Here is a 20,609-nt window from a genome sequence, read left to right on the forward strand (position 1 = left end):
AAGATAAAGAGGGACAGTATATAATGATAAAAGGGACTCTCCACCAAGAAGACATAACACTTATAAATATATACACACCCAACACAGGAGCACCAAAATTTGTAAAGCAACTCTTAATAGAACTAAAAGAAGACATCAACAACAATACAATAATAGTAGGGGACCTCAACACACCATTAACACCAATGGACAGAACATCCAGACAGAAAATCAACAAGGAAATAATAGAATTAAATGAAAAATTAGACCAGATGGACTTAATAGATATATATAGAACACTTCATCCAAAAACAGCAGGTTACACATTCTTTTCAAGTGCACATGGAACATTCTCAAGGATTGACCATATTTTGGGAACCAAAGCAAACATCAATAAATACAAGAGAGTTGAAATAATATCAAGCATCTTTTCTGATCATAACACTATTAAACTAGAAATCAACTACAAGAAAAAAGCAGAGAAAGGTGCAAAAATGTGGAGACTAAACAACACGCTTCTCAACAAACAATGGATCATTGAAGAAATGAAAGAAGAAATCAAATATTATCTGGAGACAGATGAAAATGAGAACACGACATACCAAATCATTTGGGATGCAGCAAAAGCAGTCCTAAGAGGGAAATTCATCGCAATACAGGCTCACCTCACTAAACAAGAAAAAGCTCACGTAAGCAACCTCAAACGACACCTAACAGAACTAGAAAAAGAAGAACAAACAAAGCCCAGAGTCAGTAGAAGGAGGGAAATAATAAAAATAAGAGCAGAAATAAACGATATTGAAACAAAAAAGACAATAGAAAGGATCAATGAAACAAAGAGTTGGTTCTTCGAAAGAATTAACAAAATTGACAAACCCCTAGCCAGACTCACCAAGAAAAGAAGAGAGAAATCGCAAATTAATAAAATCAGGAATGACAGAGGAGAAATCACAACAGATACCAATGAAATACAAGAGATCATAAGAGAATACTATGAAAAACTATATGCCAACAAATTGAACAACCTGGAAGAAATGGACAAATTCCTAGACTCCTACAATCTCCCCAAACTGAATCAGGAAGAAATGGAGAATCTGAATAGACCAATCACAAGTAAGGAAATAGAAACGGTAATCAAAAACCTCCCCAAAAACAAGAGTCCAGGACCAGACGGCTTCTCTGGAGAATTCTACCAAACATTCAAAGAAGACTTAATACCTATTCTCCTCAAACTGTTCCAGAAAATTGAGAAAGATGGAGAACTCCCTAACACATTCTATGAAGCCAACATCACTCTGATCCCCAAACCTGACAAGGACAACACAAAGAAGGAGAACTACAGGCCGATATCACTGATGAACATAGATGCAAAAATCCTCAACAAAATTTTGGCAAACCGATTACAGCAATACATCAAAAAGATTATGCACCATGATCAAGTGGGATTTATACCAGGGACACAGGGATGGTTCAACATCCGCAAGTCAATCAACGTGATACACTACATCAACAAAATGAAAAACAAAAACCACATGATCATCTCAATAGATGCAGAGAAAGCATTCGACAAGATCCAACACCCATTTATGATAAAAACCCTCAGTAAAATGGGTATAGAAGGAAAGTACCTCAACATAATAAAGGCCATATATGATAGACCCACAGCCAACATCATACTCAATGGACAAAAGCTGAAAGCCATCCCTCTGAAGACAGGAACAAGACAAGGGTGCCCACTTTCACCACTCCTATTCAACATAGTACTGGAGGTGCTGGCCAGAGCAATTTGGCAGGAAAAAGAAATAAAAGGAATCGAAATAGGTAACGAAGAAGTAAAACTCTCGTTGTTTGCAGACGACATGATCTTATACATAGAAAACCCCAAAGAATCCACAGAAAAACTATTAGAAATAATCAACAACTACAGCAAAGTAGCAGGGTATAAAATTAACGTGCATAAATCAGTAGCATTTCTATACACTAACAATAAACTAACAGAAAAAGAACTCAAGAACTCTATCCCATTCACAATCGCAACGAAAAGAATAAAATACCTTGGGATAAACTTAACCAAGGAAGTGAAGGATCTATACAATGAAAACTACAAGACTTTCTTGAAAGAAATAGGCGATGACATAAAGAGATGGAAAAACATTCCATGCACATGGATTGGAAGAATAAACATAGTTAAAATGTCCATACTACCTAAAGCAATATACAGATTCAATGCTATCCCAATCAGAATCCCAAGAACATTCTTCACAGAAATTGAACAAACAATCCTAAAATTCATATGGGGGAACAAAAGACCCCGAATTGCTAAAGCAATCCTGAGCAAGAAAAACAAAGCTGGCGGAATCACAATCCCTGATTTCAAAACATACTACAAAGCTACAGTGATCAAAACAGCATGGTACTGGTAGAAAAACAGGTCCACAGATCAATGGAACAGAATTGAAAGCCCAGAGATAAAACCACACATCTATGGACAGCTAATCTTCGACAAAGGAGCAGAGGGCCTACAATGGAGAAAAGAAAGTCTCTTCAACAAATGGTGCTGGGAAAACTGGACAGCCACATGCAAAAGATTGAAAATTGACCATTCTTTTTCACCACACACCAAAATAAACTCAAAATGGATCAAAGACCTAAAGATTAGGCCTGAGACAAGAAGTCTTTTGGAAGAGAATATAGGCAGTACACTCTTTGACATCAGTTTCAAAAGAATCTTTTCAGACACTGTAACTCCTCAGTTGAGGGAAACAATAGAAAGAATAAACAAATGGGACTTCATCAGACTGAAGAGCTTCTTCAAGGCAAGGGAAAACAGGATTGAAACAAAAAAACAGCTCACTAATTGGGAAAAAATATTTACAAGCCACTTATCCGACAAAGGGTTAATCTCCATAATATACAAAGAACTCACACTGCTTAACAACAAAAAAACAACCCGATCAAAAAATGGGCAGAGGACATGAACAGACATTTCTCAAAAGAAGATATGAATATGGCCAATAGACACATGAAAAGATGTTCATCATCGCTAATCATCAGGGAAATGCAAATCAAAACTACACTAAGATATCACCTTACCCCCGTTAGATTGGCAAAAACATCCAAAACCAAGAACGACAAATGTTGGAGAGGTTGTGGAGAAAGAGGAACCCTCATACACTGTTGGTGGGAATGCAAACTGGTACAGCCACTATGGAAAACAGTATGGAGATTTCTCAAAAAGTTAAAAATAGAAATACCCTATGACCCAGCCATCCCATTACTGGGTATCTATCCTAAGAACCTGATATCAGATATCTCAAGAGTCCGTTGCACCCCTATGTTCATCGCAGCATTATTTACAATAGCCAAGACGTGGAACCAGCCTACATGCCCAGAAACTGATGATTGGATAAAGAAGATGTGGTATATATACACAATGGAATACTACTCAGCCATAAAAAAAGACGAAATTGGCCCATTCACAACAACGTGGATGGACCTCGAGGGCATTATGTTAAGCGAAATAAGTCAGTCAGAGAAAGACGAACTCTATATGACTCCACTCATAGGTGGAAATTAGTATATTGAGAAGGAGATCTGATCGGTGGTTACCAGGGAAAAGGGGGGGTGGGGGGAGGGTACGGAGGGGGAAGTGGTGTACCCACAACATGACTAACAAAAATGTACAACTGAAATCTCACAAGGTTGTAATCTATCATAACATTAATAAAAAAAAAAAAAAAAAAGAATGGACATTTTAACTATGCTTATTCTTCCAATCCATGTACATGGAATGTCTTTCCGTCTCCTATGTTGTCATCCAATTCTCTCAGAAAGGCCTTGTAATTTTCATTATATAGGTCCTTCACTTCCTTGGTTAAATTTACCCCAAGGTATTTTATTCTTTTTGTTGCTATTGTGAATGGTATTGTGTTCTTGAGTTCTTTTTCTGTTACTTCATTGTTAGAATATAGAAATGCTACTGATTTATGCAAATTGATTTTATACCCTGCAACTTTGCTGTAGTTGTTGATTACTTCTAAGAGTTTTCCAATGGATTCTTTGGGGTTTTCTATATATAAGATCATGCAAACAGCAGAAGTTTCACTTCTTCCCTCCCTATTTGGATTCCTTTTATTCCTTTATCTTGCCTGATTGCTCTGGCCAGGACCTCCAGTACTGTGTTAAATAAGAGTGGTGATAGAGGGCATCCTTGTCTCATTCCTGTTTTCAGGGGGATGGTGCTCAGTTTTTGCCCATTGAGTATGATGTTGGCTATGGGCTTGTCATATATGGCCTTTATTATGTTGAGGTAGTTCCCTTCTATGCCCATTTTGTTCAGAGTTTTTTTTTTTTTTATCATAAATGGCTGTTGGATCTTGTCAAATGCTTTCTCTGCATCTATTGAGATGATCATGTGGTTTTTATTCAACAGTTTGTTGATGTGGTGTATCACGTTGATTGATTTGCGGATGTTGAACCATCCCTGTGTCCCTGGTATGAATCTCACCTGATCATGATGTATGATCCTTTTGATGAATTGCTGAATTCTGGTGGCCAAAATTTTGTTTAGAATTTTTGCATCTATGTCCATCAGCAATATTGGCCTGTAGTTCTCTTTTTTCATGGTGTCCTTGTCTGGCTTTGGTATCAGCGTGATGTTGGCCTCATAGAATGTGTTAGGAAGTGTTCCATCCTCCCTAATTCTTTGGAATAGCTTGAAAAGGATAGGTATTAAATCCTCTCTGAAAGTTTGGTAGAATTCCCCAGGGGAGCCGTCTGGTCCTGGGGTTTTATTCTTTGGGATGCTTTTGATTGCTGTTTCAATCTCTTTCCTTGTGATTGGTCTGTTCAAATTGTCTGCTGCTTCTTGAGTGAGCTTTGGGAGATTGTAGGAGTCCAAGAATTTATCCATTTCCTCTAGGTTATCCATTCTGTTGGCATATAGTTTTTCGTAGTATTCTCTTATAATCCGTTGTATTTCTGCAGAGTCTGTTGTTATTTCTCCTCTTTCATTTCTGATTTTGTTCATTTGAGCTTTCTCCCTTCTTTTCTTTGTAAGTCTGGCTAGGGGTTTGTCAATTTTATTTATCTTCTCAAGGAACCAGCTCTTTGTTTCATTGATCCTTTCTACTGCCTTTTTCGTTTCAATAGCATTTATTTCTGCTCTGATTTTTATTATTTCTCTCCTTCTGCTGACTTTGGGCTTCATTTGTTCTTCCTTCTCTAGTTCAGTTACGTGTAGTTTAAGATTGCTTATTTGGGATTTTTCTTGTTTGTTAAGATGTGCCTGTATTATGATGAATTTTCCTCTTAATACAGCTTTTGCTGTATCCCATATGAGTTGGTATGGCGTGTTATCATTTTCATTAGTTTCCAGGTATTTTTTGATTTCCTCTTTAATTTCTTCAATGATCCATTGCTTGTTCAGTAGTGTATTGTTTAGTCTCCACATCTTTGTGCCTTTCTCAGCTTTTTTCTTGTAATTAACCTCTAGCCTTATAGCACTATGATCAGAGAAGATGCTTGTTATTATTTCAATTTTTTTAAATTTGTAGAGGCTTGCCTTGTTTCCCAACATATGGTCTATCCTTGAGAATGTTCCATGTGCACTTGAGAAGACTGTGTATTCTGCTTTTTTAGAGTGAAGTGATCTATATCTGTCTATTAAGTCCAATTGTTTTAGTTTTTCATTCAGCTCCACTATTTCCTTGTTGATTTTCTGTCTGGATGATCTGTCCATTGATGTGAGTGGGGTGTTGAGGTCCCCTACTATTATTGTGTTGTTTTTAACATCTTCCTTTAGGTCTGTTAATAGTTGCTTTATGAATCTTGGTGCTCCTGTGTTGGGTGCATAGATATTTATAAGCGTTATTTCTTCTTAATGCAGTGTCCCTTTGATCATTATATATTGTCCCTCTGTGTCTCTCTTAACCTGTCTTATTTTGAAATCCACTTTGTCTGATATAAGAATTGCAACACCTGCTTTTTTTTCCTTGCTATTAGCTTGAAGTATTGTCCTCCACCCCTTCACCCTGAGCCTGTGTCTGTCCTTGGGGCTGAGGTGTGTTTCCTGGAGGCAACAAATTGTTGGATCTTGTTCTTTAATCCATTTTGCCACTCTGTGTCTTTTTATTGGAGAGTTCAATCCGTTTACATTGAGAGTGATTATTGATGCATGTGGACTTAAAGCTGTCAATCTGTTGCTCATTATCTGGCTTTCCTGCTTTTCTCTTCCTGTGTGCTTTATCCTACCCAGTTGATACTGCAATTTCTTATGCTGGGTTTCTTAGATTTTTGCTTATTTATGTTTTGTGTCTCTGTTCTGTTGTTTAGTTTAGTGTCTACCCTGAAGTTTGTATTTAGAATCTCGTGTATAATATAGTCTATTCTCTGGTGGTCTCTTACTTACTTGGCCTAGACTAATTTAGTCCCTTTGCTCTTCCCCTCCTAAATTATTTTCACTTCTTGTTCCAACTTGTGTTATGAGTTTTTACTTAGAGTGATAAGATCGTCTTTGCTTTGGTAGTTTCCTTACCTTAATCCTAATGCTATAGTTGAATATTTGCTATCCTATTCTGGTTCTATTTATCTGTCTCCCTACTCTGTGGATTGTGTCCCCTTTCTGCCTTTTTTCTTTTTTCAGGTATGAGAGCCTTCTTGAGGATTTCTTGTAGTGGAGGACTTTTGGTTACAAATTCTTTTAACTTTTGTTTGTCTGGAAAAGATTTAATTTCTCCCTCATATCTGAAGGATATTCTTGCTGGATAGAGTATTCTTGGCTGAAGATTTTTATCTTTTAAAGCTTTGAATATGTCACTCCATTCTCTCCTAGCTTGTAAGGTTTCTGCAGAGAAATCCGCTGAAAGTCTGTTAGGGGCTCCCTGGTAGGTAATTCTCTTAGTTCGTGCAGCCCTGAGTATTCTTTCTTTGTCTTTCCTTTTTGCCATTTTTACTACTATATGCCTTGCAGTAGGTCTTTTTACCTTGACAAATCTAGGAGATCTGAAAGCTTGCTCCACACACATTTCTCCCTCAATCCCTAGATTTGGGAAGTTCTCTTCTATAATTTCATTAAGCACACTTTCTGCTCCATTTTCCTTTTCTACGTTCTTGGGAATTCCTATGATCCTTAAATTCTTTCTCCTCATTGAATCTGCTATCTCTCTAATACTTTCCTCATTCCTTTTAATCTTTAGTTCTCTTTCTTCCTCTGTCTGGAGCCATTCAGCCTGTCTATCTTCAATTATGTTAATTTGCTCTTCTGTGGTGTCTACATGGGCATTCAGGGAATCCGTATTCTGTTTTATCTGGTCCATTGTGTTTTTCATCTCTAGTAATTCTGTTTGGTTCTTCTTTATGATTTCAATCTCTTTTGTGAAGTAACTCCAGAACTCGGCTTGTTTCTCTATCTTTCTCTCTACCTCATTGAGTTTTTGATTATAGCTGCTCTGAACTCATTTTCATTTAGTTTACCTCCTCAGGACTTAATTCTATGTTTTTATTGTTTTCCTTCTGGTCTGGGGCTTTTATAAATTGCTGGATGGTAGAGGATGGTGGTAGAATTCGGTTGCAGTTACCGCCTGTTGCCACTAGATGGGGGTCGAGAGCTGCATGTTCTGAGCTCTCTGCCTTCGGGCAAGATGTCAGTGCCCAGTGCGCTTTGCCGGGGCGGGGGCGGGGGCGGGGGTGGTTTCTCTCGCGGACCGATCTGGATTCGATCAGTTCCGTTCTCTGGTCTCCTGCCGCGCGTTTATGGTGTCCCCATGCCCGGAAGCTTTCCCCGGTCAGCAGGTTTCCACTGTACCGGCGGCAGGAGTCCTGGATGATCCCCTGGTCGCGCAGCTCCTCCCCTGCTCCTTCCCGGACCCAGGCGGCGATCCCAGTTTCTAGGGGATGGAGCGATGTTCTCTCTTACCCGGATCCACCTCCTCTGAGGCGGGCAGTAGGGGCTCGTCTTCTGTCTTTTGATACTGTAGGTCTCTGAGTCCTGGCATTAGGTTCATTAGCTGAAATTCAGGTGTTTTTTTTTTTTTCAGTCCTTTATTGTACTTTGGAGGGGAGAGTCCCGGGTCAGCTCACCCCGCCATTTTGCCTCTCCAACCTCTCCCTCAAAGCTTTTATATGCCTGAAAAAACAAACAGGACAACCGTCCGGCCTTCATACCCTACTCCCACCCCCTTCTCCTCTGGTTTGACTGCTGCTCTAATGGTTCTTCTCTCTCTCTCTCCTGCTGAACACAAGTGTTTCTCCAGGACACCTGGGGAGGCCCACTTGCTGCTCTTCCCAAGAGCAGGGGACGGCATTCCAGACCTGGGGCAGGAGTGTAGCAGGAGATTCCAGAGATTCAGGTGGTTGGCCTCAGTAAGTGATGGCACAAGGATGAGGGCTTTTGCCTCTGTGATCCTCAGAATCTTTATGATCATGTTGAGAAAATTTGGGGAGTGATCTGACCACAAGTCACACTACGTCTTTACACGTTTTCCAGGGTGTTTTCACATGTCTCCTCATGTGATTCTCACAACCCTGAGGTCCTCAGTATAGGTATCGCTGTCCTCTCTTTAATAGATGGGAAACAAAAAAGTTAATGACTACTATGAGGTTACATTCAGTGCTGGGACCCAGGCCCAGCTCTCTGTTACTAAAGAATTAACAATTTATTGGGGTTAGGAGAACCCACCCTAAGCTAATACTTATATGTGATCACAGTGTCAACATATATTAAGACTGTAGATGAAATTTTACTCCCTAACATGGAAGGCCTGTTTTACAAAAAATTCTAGTGATTTTTTTAGTGTCACTGAACTCTGGAAAAAGTACCAATTTTAGTGTTAGTTAATAGAGGACTATTCAGTACTTTGCTGATCACATTTTCCAACTCTGAACATATTTCTATGTTTACTGTCCTCCTTTTGAATTGTTTTTACTGAGCTTATCCAGGCATATCAAAATAATTTTAAAATCATTTCTAGAATTTGCATCCAAAATAGTATGAATAAAGACCTGCCCTGCTTTCAAAATGTATCATCTAATTAGAAGTGACATTCGCCATACTTTCTCTCTTCCTTCCTTTTCTCTCTTTCTCCTTCTTTTACTTCCTCCTTCTCTCTATAGATTCATCAAGCACATTATTGCACATCTACTATGTCCCAGCCAGAAACTGAAAGTATAAATGTAATAAGAAATAAAGAAGTATAATGTAGAACTGAAGAAAAGGATCTTTCACAGGCAGGTGTGAAAATAAGGGAAAAGAAGCACGTTCTATCAAGTGCTGGTTTGGAGGAGAGCAAAGTGTGAGTCCAAGAGGGCTTTTAAAAAATAGGAGGGGGCTGGCCCGGTGGCGCTGTGGTTAAGTGCACACGTTTCGCTTCGGTGGCCTGGGGTTCGCTGGTTCGGATCCTGGGTGCGGACATGGAACTGCTCGGCAAAAGCCATGCTGTGGTAGGCATCCCACATATAAAGTGGAGGAGGATAGGCACGATGTTAGCTCAGGGCCAGTCCTCCTCAGCAAAAAGAGGAGGATCGGCAGCAGTTAGCTCAGGGCTAATCTTCCTCAAAAAAAAAAAAAAAAGGGTGTGATATCACAGGAATGATAATTAAAAATGAGTTGGCTTGTATAAGTAATATTCACCAGATTTATACCCAATGAATGGAAAATGAGTTTGGAGGTTTTGAATATTGCCAGTGAAAATTAATAGTGGGGAAAAAATAATACAGTTTGTTTTATGGGGGTTTAATAAGAGGATTTGACAAATTGGGCAGGAATTGCTACAAGAAAGTAATAATTTGGTAAATTAGCTTAATAATAGAATGTTCTTGTCAAAAGTCACTAAGTGACCACCATGTTGCTAAATTAAGGATCAGTTTTCAGACCTCATCTAACCCAAGCTCGCAGCAGCATTTGACACAGGTGGTCTCATCCTTTTTTTTGTTTGTTTTTTTGAGGAAGATTAGCCCTCAGCTAACTACTGCCAGTCCACCTCTTTTTGCTGAGGAAGCCTGGCTCTGAGCTAACATCCATGCCCATCTTCCTCTGCTTTATATGTGGGACGCCTACCACAGCATGGCTGCCAAGTGGTGCCATGTCTGCACCCGGGATCTGAACCAGCAAACCCCTGGCTGCCGAGAAGCGGAACGTGTGAACTTAACCGCTGCGCCACCGGGCCGGCCCCATGGTCTCATCCTTAATGGACATTCCTCACTTGGCTTTCATGACATCCCACTTCCTGGAGCTTCTTCCTATTTCCCTAGTGGTTTCTCACTCTCCCTTCCTGGTTCCTCTTTATCTACACTCACTCCTCATATGACTTTAAATTCTATATGCAGATAATTCATAAATGTGTTATCTCCAGGCCAGACAGCTCTCCTGAAGTTCAGACTTATATACCCAACTACCTACCTGACATCTCCACCTGGATATCTGCATAGACATCTCTAACTCAGTTTGAGCAAAACAGCATTCCTGATCTCCATTCCCCCAAATCTGTTCCATCTACAGCCTTCCTTATCCTTCCAGTTGCTGAGGCTGAAAACTTAAGTCACTTTTGATTTTTCTCTTTCCTGTACACTTCAGTTAATCATTCAGGAAATTGTGTTGGCTCTGCTGTCAAAATACATTTAGAATCTGACCATTCTCCCTACTTCCCACTGCTATGACTAGTCTAAGCCATCATTTAAAATGCAAGTCAGATCATGCTCTTCCTCTGCTCAAAACTTTCTAGTGGATCCCACCTGAGAGTAATAGCCAAGGTCCTTCCAATGGCCTCCAACACCCTTCTTCATCCAGCCCCGTGACCTCTCTGACTCCTCCCATCAAGCTCTCCCTGTCATCTGTTCTAGCCAGTGGGCTCCGCTGCTCTAGAGCACACCAGACATGACCCTGCCTTAGGGCCTGTGCTGTAGCCAATCCCTTAGAATGGAGGGATTTCCTCCCTAACACTGGCTAACTTCCTCGCGTCCTTCAATTTTTTGCGTAAAGCTCAGCTTTTCAGTGAGGCCGACTCTGACCAGGCATATTTGATACTATGTCCTGCCCCTCCCAGCCCACCCTTAGGTACCTGATTTCTATTACCCTGTTCCATCTTCTGCTCCTATAGCATTTATCAACTTCTACCACACCATGTCACTTACAATTTTTCATATTTTAATTGCCAGTCTCCTCTCACTGGATTGTAAGCTTCACAAGGGCAGGGGATCATACTTTGTTCATGTTGTTATTCCAAGTGCCTGGTGCTTGGCACAGAGCAGAAGCGCACTATTTGTTGAATTGAATGAAGACTCAAGTCCAGTGTGAGTTAGGCAGGCTTGTGAAATGCAATGACTTAATCAGGACAGAAATTCCTTCTCTGAGAGTAGGGTGTATTCTGAAAGAACTCCACTTTTGAAAGTCAGTTTACTGCTCTATACTTTTCTGAACATAATGATCCTTTAAGAAAGCAAGATAAAAAGAGAAGCTATTTCTAAAAGAAAACATCATTCTTCCATATTCTATCTGGCACCTGGACACTCTATTGCTCGCCAGACATGGAGTGGCCTGTGAACAGGGAGTTGGGTCGATGAGGCAATTTGGGGAGGCCCCTGAGCCCAGTTGTGATGGTTAATTTTATGTGTCAACTGGACTGGCCTAAGGGATGCCCAGATAGCTGGTAAAACATTTCTCTGTGTGTCTGTGAAGGTGTTTCTGGAAGATTAGCATTTGATTCAATAGACTGAGTAAAGAGATCCACCCTCCCCAAAGCAGGCAGGCATCATCCAATCTGTTGGGAGCCCGAATGGAACAAAAAGGCCAAGGAAGGGTGAATTCCTCCTTTCTGCTTGAGCTGGGACATCTATCTTCTCTTGCTCTAAAGACACTGGAGCTCCAGGTTCTTGGGCCTTTGACTTTGGACTGGGAGTTACACCACTGGCTTCCCTGATTCTCAGGCCTTTGCACTTGGATAGAATTATACCATTGGTTTCCTTGGTTCTCCCGCTTGCATATGGCTGATTGTGGGAGTTCTTGGTTTCCATAACCGTGTTGGCCAATTTTTATAACAAATCTCTTATATGTATCTCTATCTAGATATCTTATTGATTCTGTTTCTCTGGAGAACCCTAACACACCAGTGAATGATAGAAGATTCCCGACTTCTGCAGGGTTCATTTCATTTATAAGTCCACAGAATTTGTAAGTGAAAATTTCCTCTGTTCCCAGCAATTTTTTTTTCAGTTCTGAATAGCTAATTACCTTTACTAATAAAACAATTCTACCATTTTTCTTTCAGTAGTTTAGAAAGCAGTTTCATATAAATAGTTCTTTCATTCACATCCTACAAACATGCTCTGAGCGTCTCATCAGTAGAATTGCTGGTGCTAAAATGCAGGTTCTCTATGCTAGAGCTTGCTAAACCCTCTCTTCTGCTGTTTCCCCTGGCACCAATAAGAGCTAGTTACAAAAATTCAGAGCTGAAGGGGCCTTAAAGGTCACTGGATTCAAGCTCCTCATTGTATAGATGAAGGCACCCAACACCAGAGAGCGTTAAGTACCTCCTCAAGGAGCAGAGCCTGGGCTTCGAAGAGCCTGTTCTTCTGCCAGCAGCCCAGACACCAAGACACCACGCGTGGGACGCAAACTCTCACTCCCCATCAACATCCTACCAACCGGCCAGAGGGAGAGGCTGATGAGCTTCTTTAATATTTTATTCTGTAGACTCACATATGCCCACTGAACTGGGACAAGCTATTTTTCAAGAGTGACAGGGTCATTCTCAGCACAAGTTCATAAAAAAAGATTGCAAACATGTAATATGTGAAATTAAGAAGATTTTATTCACTGATATATGTTCTTGGAGAAAACCATTCACATGTAAAAGTTTGACGTTTCATATGAGATTTATTCATGCTTTATTTTACACATAAATTCTTTAATTTGGGGGTCAGACAATTTTTCATTTTAACAGGACTTTCACATGATTATAGTCACAAAATTGGCACACTATATTAAAAAAACTAAATAAAACAGCTAGACAAAGTATGCAGCTTTATGCCAATTTAAATCTCAACATGCACCACCCCTCTCTTGGAAGAATCTGCTGTGGGCTTATTAAAGTATTAACTAGAGAATATCTGAGGTCACAAATGATTGTTTACAAAATAAAACCTCTTTTCCTAGTTCTACTCATTTTGTTATAGAAAAATATTACAAATAAAAATTAGTGCTATTCAAGCTGCTAATTTCAAAATCACATATGATACACAGGTTCAAGCCATTTTTTCCTTCATGTGGAGACATTACAACACACTATGTAAAGAGTGCATTCGTTACTGATTACATGTACCTTGGCAACCACTACCAGCTTAGTAATGACCTATTGTTTACTATGCCAACTGGTCAAAAATGAGAGTGAATTAAAACATTTTCAGGTACTGGGTACATTCATAATTTGCTCCTAGTCTGAGACTCAGAAAAACTGCTAGAGAAACATCACAAAATTTGTATTTCTTCCTGATACAAGAAGTTTGTCTAAACATCTGTAATTATAAAACAGATTTGCTTTTTATAAAGAATGGCTAGCTTTCTCTTCACGGTTAGATTCTCATTTGGAAATGATTCCAGTTTTAATTTGGGCCCTCCTTTCCCAGAGAGTGGGGAGGGGCAGTTCGGTACTATAAGGTATATTCAGCAAACAGAGGGATGTTTCAGAGAGGACTACAGAGCACTGTTATATCATCAGCCAGACTGTAATAGTTTCCTTTCCTGTGATTATGTAAATTTTAAAGAAAAGAGGTCTCTCACAAGCTATATACAGCAGTTTCCACTTCAGTGTTTCTTTTTCACTTGATATACAATTAAAATTAATTTATGACAAATACTTGTCACATAAATTTGTGTAGGCACATCTAAATTCTGTAGCTTTATTGGAGGGGCGAGGTCTTCAGTGGGATCATGATTCTGGATTCCATTTCTTGAATAAGTGGGACTGAAAACAAGGATCAAGATTACTGTGCTTGTTCTTTTCTAAACAGATCATGGTAAGTACATAGGAACAAACAGGTTGCTGAGAATGTGCTGCTTGAAATCAGAATAGAGTACTGGAAAACATAGGACTGAGCTCAGAGATATACAAGCTGACTTCCTATAAGATGTTATTAAAATTAAAACAGATTCTGTCTGTAGACATGTTTCATTTGCAGGAAATTAGGGAAGTCCATATTGTGAGAAAAATGGTGCTTTCTCCAAAGGTTCCTTCAACTAAAATAAATTTATATAAAATCAACTAATACTGCCTTTGACTGTATCCTGTATAAAGGGACAAGATACACTGTACTTGCAAAACTGTCACTGCTGAGTTAAAACATGCCTCTGGGAACTGACGAAAGTATAAGAATAAGCAGTAAAGTCACGTGCAATTATATGGTTTTTTTGAAATAAAAGATAATACTCATTTTCTAGAACGAATTACTCTGATTTTCTTGGTAGTATATGGGCTTAAATGTACTTGACATGCAACATGGTTGGTACTTATTACATGTGCTGGCATCACTGGGTTGTATTCAGCCCAATTTCTTGTTTTCTTATTAAAGTCAAGCAACCAGGATTTCATAGCATATATGTATGTGGGTATACACACATGTATAGGCATACACGTGTACATATGGAAAGTTTAAATATCAAATAAGTTTTCAAAATTACTTAATTGCTGTATTAAATTGTAATGTTTTTGGGAATGGACAATTTTGATGAGAAAGGGAAAGCTTAGAAAAAAATTTATTGGTGTAATAAATTTTCAGAGAATATATAAATGTACAAAAAAGGGTAATGATGTAAAATTTACAATATACAAGAGTGTCAAAACTGTACAAGGCAACATATATGGTTGAAAGAATGAATATTCTTTATTGAAAAAAAATCTGTAACTGGTGAAGAAAAATTTGACTAATTCTCCATCCCCCCAACCTTAAAATTCACCATCCTAGAGCAACATACTGTATTTTTATATACATATTAGCTTCAGGGTGAGGGAACATAAAACCATAAGACAGGAAGAATGAAATGTTTTATGCCTGTTAAAAAATTACCTGTATAATACACCAGTTCTTCCCAGCCATGTTTATGCCATGCTGCATTTCGTATATCTTCCCTGATCTGAAGATCCTTGTAAGCTTAAAAATAACCAGAGAAGAAGCAAGACTTAAACCAAACATAATGCCCTACATTCCACTAGTATATCCAGTAAGTATTGATTCACCTGCTCGTCTAGTTTTCTCAAAGAGACTACTTCAGGAATTTAGTACTAAGCTTGGATCACTGTGAGCTGATTATTCTGAGCAAAATTACGTTAGGCTTTGTGGGGGAAGCAAAACAATCTGCTCTTAAGTTTTACAGTCTAGTGGTTCCAAGACATACCTTTACAAACCAAGTGAACTTCTTTAATAATATGTTAAATTCATAACCAGGAACTGTCAGACTATAGGTAAGCAATATTAGATTCAAGTTTGCTCAACATTTATGAAGTACTACAACGATCTGGGTGAGAGACTGTGTTCAATGCGGTGGAGAACAAAAAGACAGGTAAAGGCAAGGTCAACCCCTGCTGAGAACTGTGGTATCCTCCAGAACAGAGTCCACAAGGAGAACAGGGAGGAGACCAGGGACAGCTGCGTGGAAGGTTGAAAAGAAAGTCATTGACCTAGAGCAACGGAACAGAAAGACACTCCAGGTGGAAGGAAGAGCAGGGTCGAAGGCATCAGAGTCCTTGGTGTCATGTGGTACAATTCACAGCTATCTATCTCATTTGGGTGCCTTAGTTTCTGATTCCCAACGTGGGCAAGATCCTTCCAACTACTTACCAGGGAAATACCTCCTAGGCATCTCGAAGTGGTGTTGGTATTGGTCAGTCAAGACTAAAAGATCACCCAGGACTCCCTCCCTCAGTTCTAGTTTCTGTTTTGGGACACACGCCTTTTCTCTAAGTGACTTACTTCTTCCTATGAGAAGCCCTACCCTTGTAGGCTTAGTGATTTAACCATCTAAAGACAAAATGTCCCTCTAGTAGGAATGGAGTATACATATATTACATAAAATTTTGAAGATGCTGAAAAATAGAAGGAAAAAGAAAACTTTTACCTCTCACCAGCACAGGAAAAAAGTTAACCTTCATGTGACAAGCAGCAGCTTCTCACAGAGGTCAGGTGCCTAACTAGTGCACTGTATGAGCCCCCTTGTAGGACACAGGTTGGAGAGGCCTGCATTCTTTTTTTAATTTTAAATTTTCATAATTAAAAATTTTTTTATTGTAAAATATACATAAAATCTACTATTTTAACCGTTTTTAAAGGTATTAAATTCAGTGGCATTAAGTACATTGACACTGTGCCACCATCATTACCATCCAACTCTGAAGCTTTTTCATCATCCCAAATTACAACTCTTATCCACTGAACAATAACTCCCCATTGCTCCCGTCGCCCAGCCCCTGGTAACCTCTCTTCTGTATTATGTCTCTCTGAATTTGCCTAATCTAGGTACTTCATATAAGCGGAATCACACAATTTGTCCTTTTGTGTCTGGCTTATTTCAATTAGTATAATGTTTTCAAGGTTCACCCATGTTGTAGTGTGTATTGGAATTTCATCCCTTTTTATGGCTGTGAATAATGTTCTGTTATATATGTACATACCACACTTTGTTTATCTGTTCATCCATCAATGGACATTTGGGTTTCGGAGGCTTTTAAAGATGGGCAGCACTTGAGCATATTCATGCTGAGGGAAGGAGCCCACAGATGGGGTGGTGGTGGAGCAAATGGATGGAGCAAGGCCTGGAGGGGAGGGGAGGGATGGCATCAAGCGCAAGGGGGAAAGGAACGGGTGCAGTGTTGTGGAAAGACCTGCTTTGAAGCCAAACTGTGCCAAGGTCCAAGCCTGGCTAAGTTACTGAATAGCTGTGGGTTCTGGGTAATTGATTTACCATCTATGAGTCACAGGTATCTCATTTGTGGTGTGCGGTTGTAAGGATTAAAGAGAATGATGAGTAAAATAACCAACACAATGGAGGTGCTCAATAGATGTTGGTTCTGTTTCTCTAAAATATAGGGAAAAGTGAGGGTAAGTTTTAGGGGCAGGCAAGTGAGAATTCATCTCTGCATATCCTAATAATTTTTCCTATAAAGTAGGAAGTAGGCAGTGGACATCTGGGACACTGACCGGGGACAACAGAGTGGAGAAGGGCACTGGCTAAGAAAAGACACATGCTGCAATCTAGCTACTCTCAGATGCCAAATCACCACGTTGTTCCTGGCTTCTGCGTCTCCGCGTGGAGCAGGATCTTAGAGGACTCCTCCTCATCTTGCTGTTGCTGTGTGAAGCCTCACGTCCTCTCCATGGGGCAGAGTCAAGGGCTCTGCCCTGTACTCCCCACACCCTGTCACAGCTCTGCCACTCACACCTCCTGGTGCCTGCCTGGCTGCAATTCCAGGCTGCTACACCTGGCAGTCCCTATCCAGACGTGCTGTAGGCTCTCATGTGAACAGAGCGTATGCATGGCTTGACCTCCGCCTATGAGCCAAAGCATGTGGTGATCCTGGCCTACCAAGTCCCTGTGCTCACTCATGTACAGAGGATGTCTGGGAAGGCGTGCAGGAGATGCCCTCAGTGGCCTCTCCAGGCTGAAAGGAAGGGGCGGGAAAAGGAGAGGTCTGACTTTTCAGTTTGTATCCCCTGGAGAGACCATCTACACTATTTGAAAAATAATAGAATCTACTTCACCCCTACCTCAAACCCATAAAGGTTAAATTACATTTAGTATAATCTCAAAAGGCAAGGGCACAGAAGACATTTTTTAGAGATTTGTTTCCAAATCTACTACATTTAAAAACACTGATACTTATGAGGTCAAATCTCAGCTAGCTAGAAAACTAAGCTCCCTAGGACAAGGCTGCCCTTGACGTTCTGGGCAGCTGAGGGTTATGTGTGGTATTTATCATTTGGTGTAAGGTCTTCCATCTCTTAAATGCCAGAGGAGCCCAGCGTCTGCAGCTGAGACGAGCACCTAGCTGAAGCAGTGATTGGCAGGGGAAGGACGGCGGTCTCCTCCCCAGACCTGAGGGTCTGCAGGGAGGCTTCCAGAAGCACAATGTAAAACTGCTTTTCATGCCTCAACTTACCCTTCAGACTTAGGTCCCTGGCAGATAACCTTCCATTTAGCAAGTGTGCACTATTTGTACTTTTCTGAGCACTTTTTATGATTTCTCAGATCTCCATCACTGTTCCAGCCCTTCCTTCCCACCTTTACCTGTCAACCCCATCTAGATCCTGAAGTCTAGCTCATATTCCACCTTTTAGTGATTTCCCCTAATACATGTAACTTTATATCCCTTTAAGTGTTAGGAGTACCCTGAATGTAACTCCCCACGTTACTGATCACATGCTGTCTTGTGGCATGTCGTTCGTGTTTGCTTTATCCCTCATTAGACTTGTCACCTTATGTTTGTAAGCCTGCCTTGCTAACACAGCAAGCAGACAGGGTGCAACACTTGATAGGACCAAACAGGTCAAACCAATACCTCAGTTAACTGATAATGGTCTGGAAATGAGTTATACTTTTCATTTTTTTAACTTTAATAACCATTTACAAATGTGCCCAGAATGTACCAAGCTATTACTGAGACCCAGTTCCTGTTCCAGCAGGGAGACAGAAGCAAATAGCCACAACTGTGATAATCCACACACTGGGCTCTGGGAGGCTCAGGAGCAGAGAGACGTTCCCCTTTGGGGAAGGGGAACATGTGAGTTAGGCCCTGAAAGACACCAAAGATGGTGCTGAACCAAAGTGGGTGGGATGGAAAAGGCGAGAGGGGAATGGCCTCCGGGATGATGGAACCAGACCCAAGGGAGGCAGAGTGTGCGTGCGGGGAGCTGCTCCTTTGGGTAAAATGCAGGACTGTCTCTGAGGGAGCAACGGGAAGTGGCTACAAAGGGGGGTTGGGACCACTCTGTGAAAGGCACTCAGCAGCTTTACCGTCTTCCCTCTCCCATGGTTGCTTGCTTCACTTCTCATTCCTTTCACCATTATCCCCACCTGCACGATCAGCTTACTCATGTCCCATGAATCTAGGGCTAGCCCAGCACTTACCTGCCACTGGATTTGCTACAGTGTTTGAGGTTACTGAATTGAGACATGCTTTACTGCCTAGGACAACTTATTTAGTCATCAACTCTGAAATCCCAGTAACACAAAACTGAAGGGAAAAAACTACATACCCCAAAGATGATGCACCATATATAGCTGCCCAATCTGAGAGAAGAATCCTCCAACTGCCTCATTACTGTCCTGTCGGAAGCGAATTGCACGAGCCCTGTAAGAAATAAAACAATGTTCAGATGTTGAATTAGATATGTTAAAAAGAATTAGTAAATTTTCTCCATATTCAGAGCAAGTTGTTCAGAATGAAGACTAATTGTTTTTTAATTATCAAATGCAATCAAAAGTTATTTTAAGATATATAAGATGTAAATATACCTTTCTGTAGCTATACTAGTCATTTTTGTGAGTAGACAGTAAGTAACGTTGGCTATTAAAATAAAAACGTGAGGACACATGGTTGCCCTGCTGATTCTTGACATAAAAAAAATTGGCAGAGGATAGGACCAGTCAACTTAAAAAGAATTGCTTCTGGGGCTGGCCGGTGGCCGAGTGGTTAAGTTTGTGTGCTCTGCTTCGATGGCCCAGGGTTTCACCAGTTTGGATCCTGGGTGTGGACCTAGCATTGCTCATCAAGTCATGCTGAGGCGGCGTCCCACACAGCACAACCAGAGGGACCTACAACTGGAATACACAACTATGTACGGCGGGGGCTTTGGGGAGAAGGAAAAAGAATTGCACCTCCAAGAGCATGCTGAGGGAAAGTGAGGGAAACCCGGATACTAGACCATCCAAGACGCCACAGGTACTATATCCAAGACAGGGACCACCCCTCAAGAATGAGGCTTAAAACAGAGACGGAGGGAGCACACCTTCAAAGCAGTTGCAGACAGTGAATTCTGAGAAACACGTGAGCTTTGTGAACTCTAAGAGGCATTCTGCAACCTCCTGGACAGCATCTGGGAGAACCACGAAAGCAGAGCTTCCTGGCGACACACCATCACCACCATCACTATCAACACTGGAGCTGCCTCCTGTTTTGTTTTTTTTTTTTTACCAGAGCAAACCATTAGGAAAATAAGTGCCAAATGACATTTATTATGTATATGTGTGAACGAAAGTGTGTACATATATTATGTCTATGCATGTAACATGAAATTGTGGTTAAATTGGTTAAAAATTGGCACAAACTTTTCAAGATTTCCTGCTGCAAAAGGTATCAGCTCTCTAAACACCTTCTTTCATATTTGCACCAGGTACTTTATTTTTCTATTTAGTGATGCATCTGAAATCCTGAAAATATTTTTAAAATGTAGATATTTTTCTAAAAACAGTTTCCTGGAATAAAAGTTGAAAATGGAGGAAGCGACAGGAAGTTACCAGGAGCAGCACAGCTGGAGTCTCTCAAGAGACTCCACACCCAGATTATGCAGTAAATTGGAATCAACACTGCCCAGGCTCTGGTCAAAGTGTGTTACAACAGGGGCCGAGTTGATATCTATAGTGAGAGACA

The 20,609-nt window shown here is 40.5% G+C and overlaps 1 protein-coding gene across 2 annotated transcripts in view; it reads right to left on the reverse strand.

Annotated features, from left to right (window-relative positions):
* Positions 1-12,764: 12,764 nt before the first annotated feature.
* The window catches only part of NIPSNAP2 (nipsnap homolog 2), a 29,789-nt gene continuing 21,944 nt past the window's right edge, over positions 12,765-20,609 (reverse strand). For both annotated transcript variants that reach the window (XM_023655554.2, XM_023655555.2), the window contains 3 exons: positions 19,216-19,310; positions 15,034-15,117; positions 12,765-13,934 (listed from right to left, as the gene is read on the reverse strand). In XM_023655554.2, coding sequence (XP_023511322.1) covers positions 13,870-13,934; positions 15,034-15,117; positions 19,216-19,310 — 244 coding nt within the window. In that variant the 3' untranslated portion in view covers positions 12,765-13,869. The remainder of the gene's footprint in view (positions 13,935-15,033; positions 15,118-19,215; positions 19,311-20,609) is intronic.

This window comes from Equus caballus, chromosome 13 (assembly GCF_041296265.1).
Source record: "Equus caballus isolate H_3958 breed thoroughbred chromosome 13, TB-T2T, whole genome shotgun sequence".
Taxonomy (NCBI): Eukaryota; Metazoa; Chordata; class Mammalia; order Perissodactyla; family Equidae; genus Equus; species Equus caballus.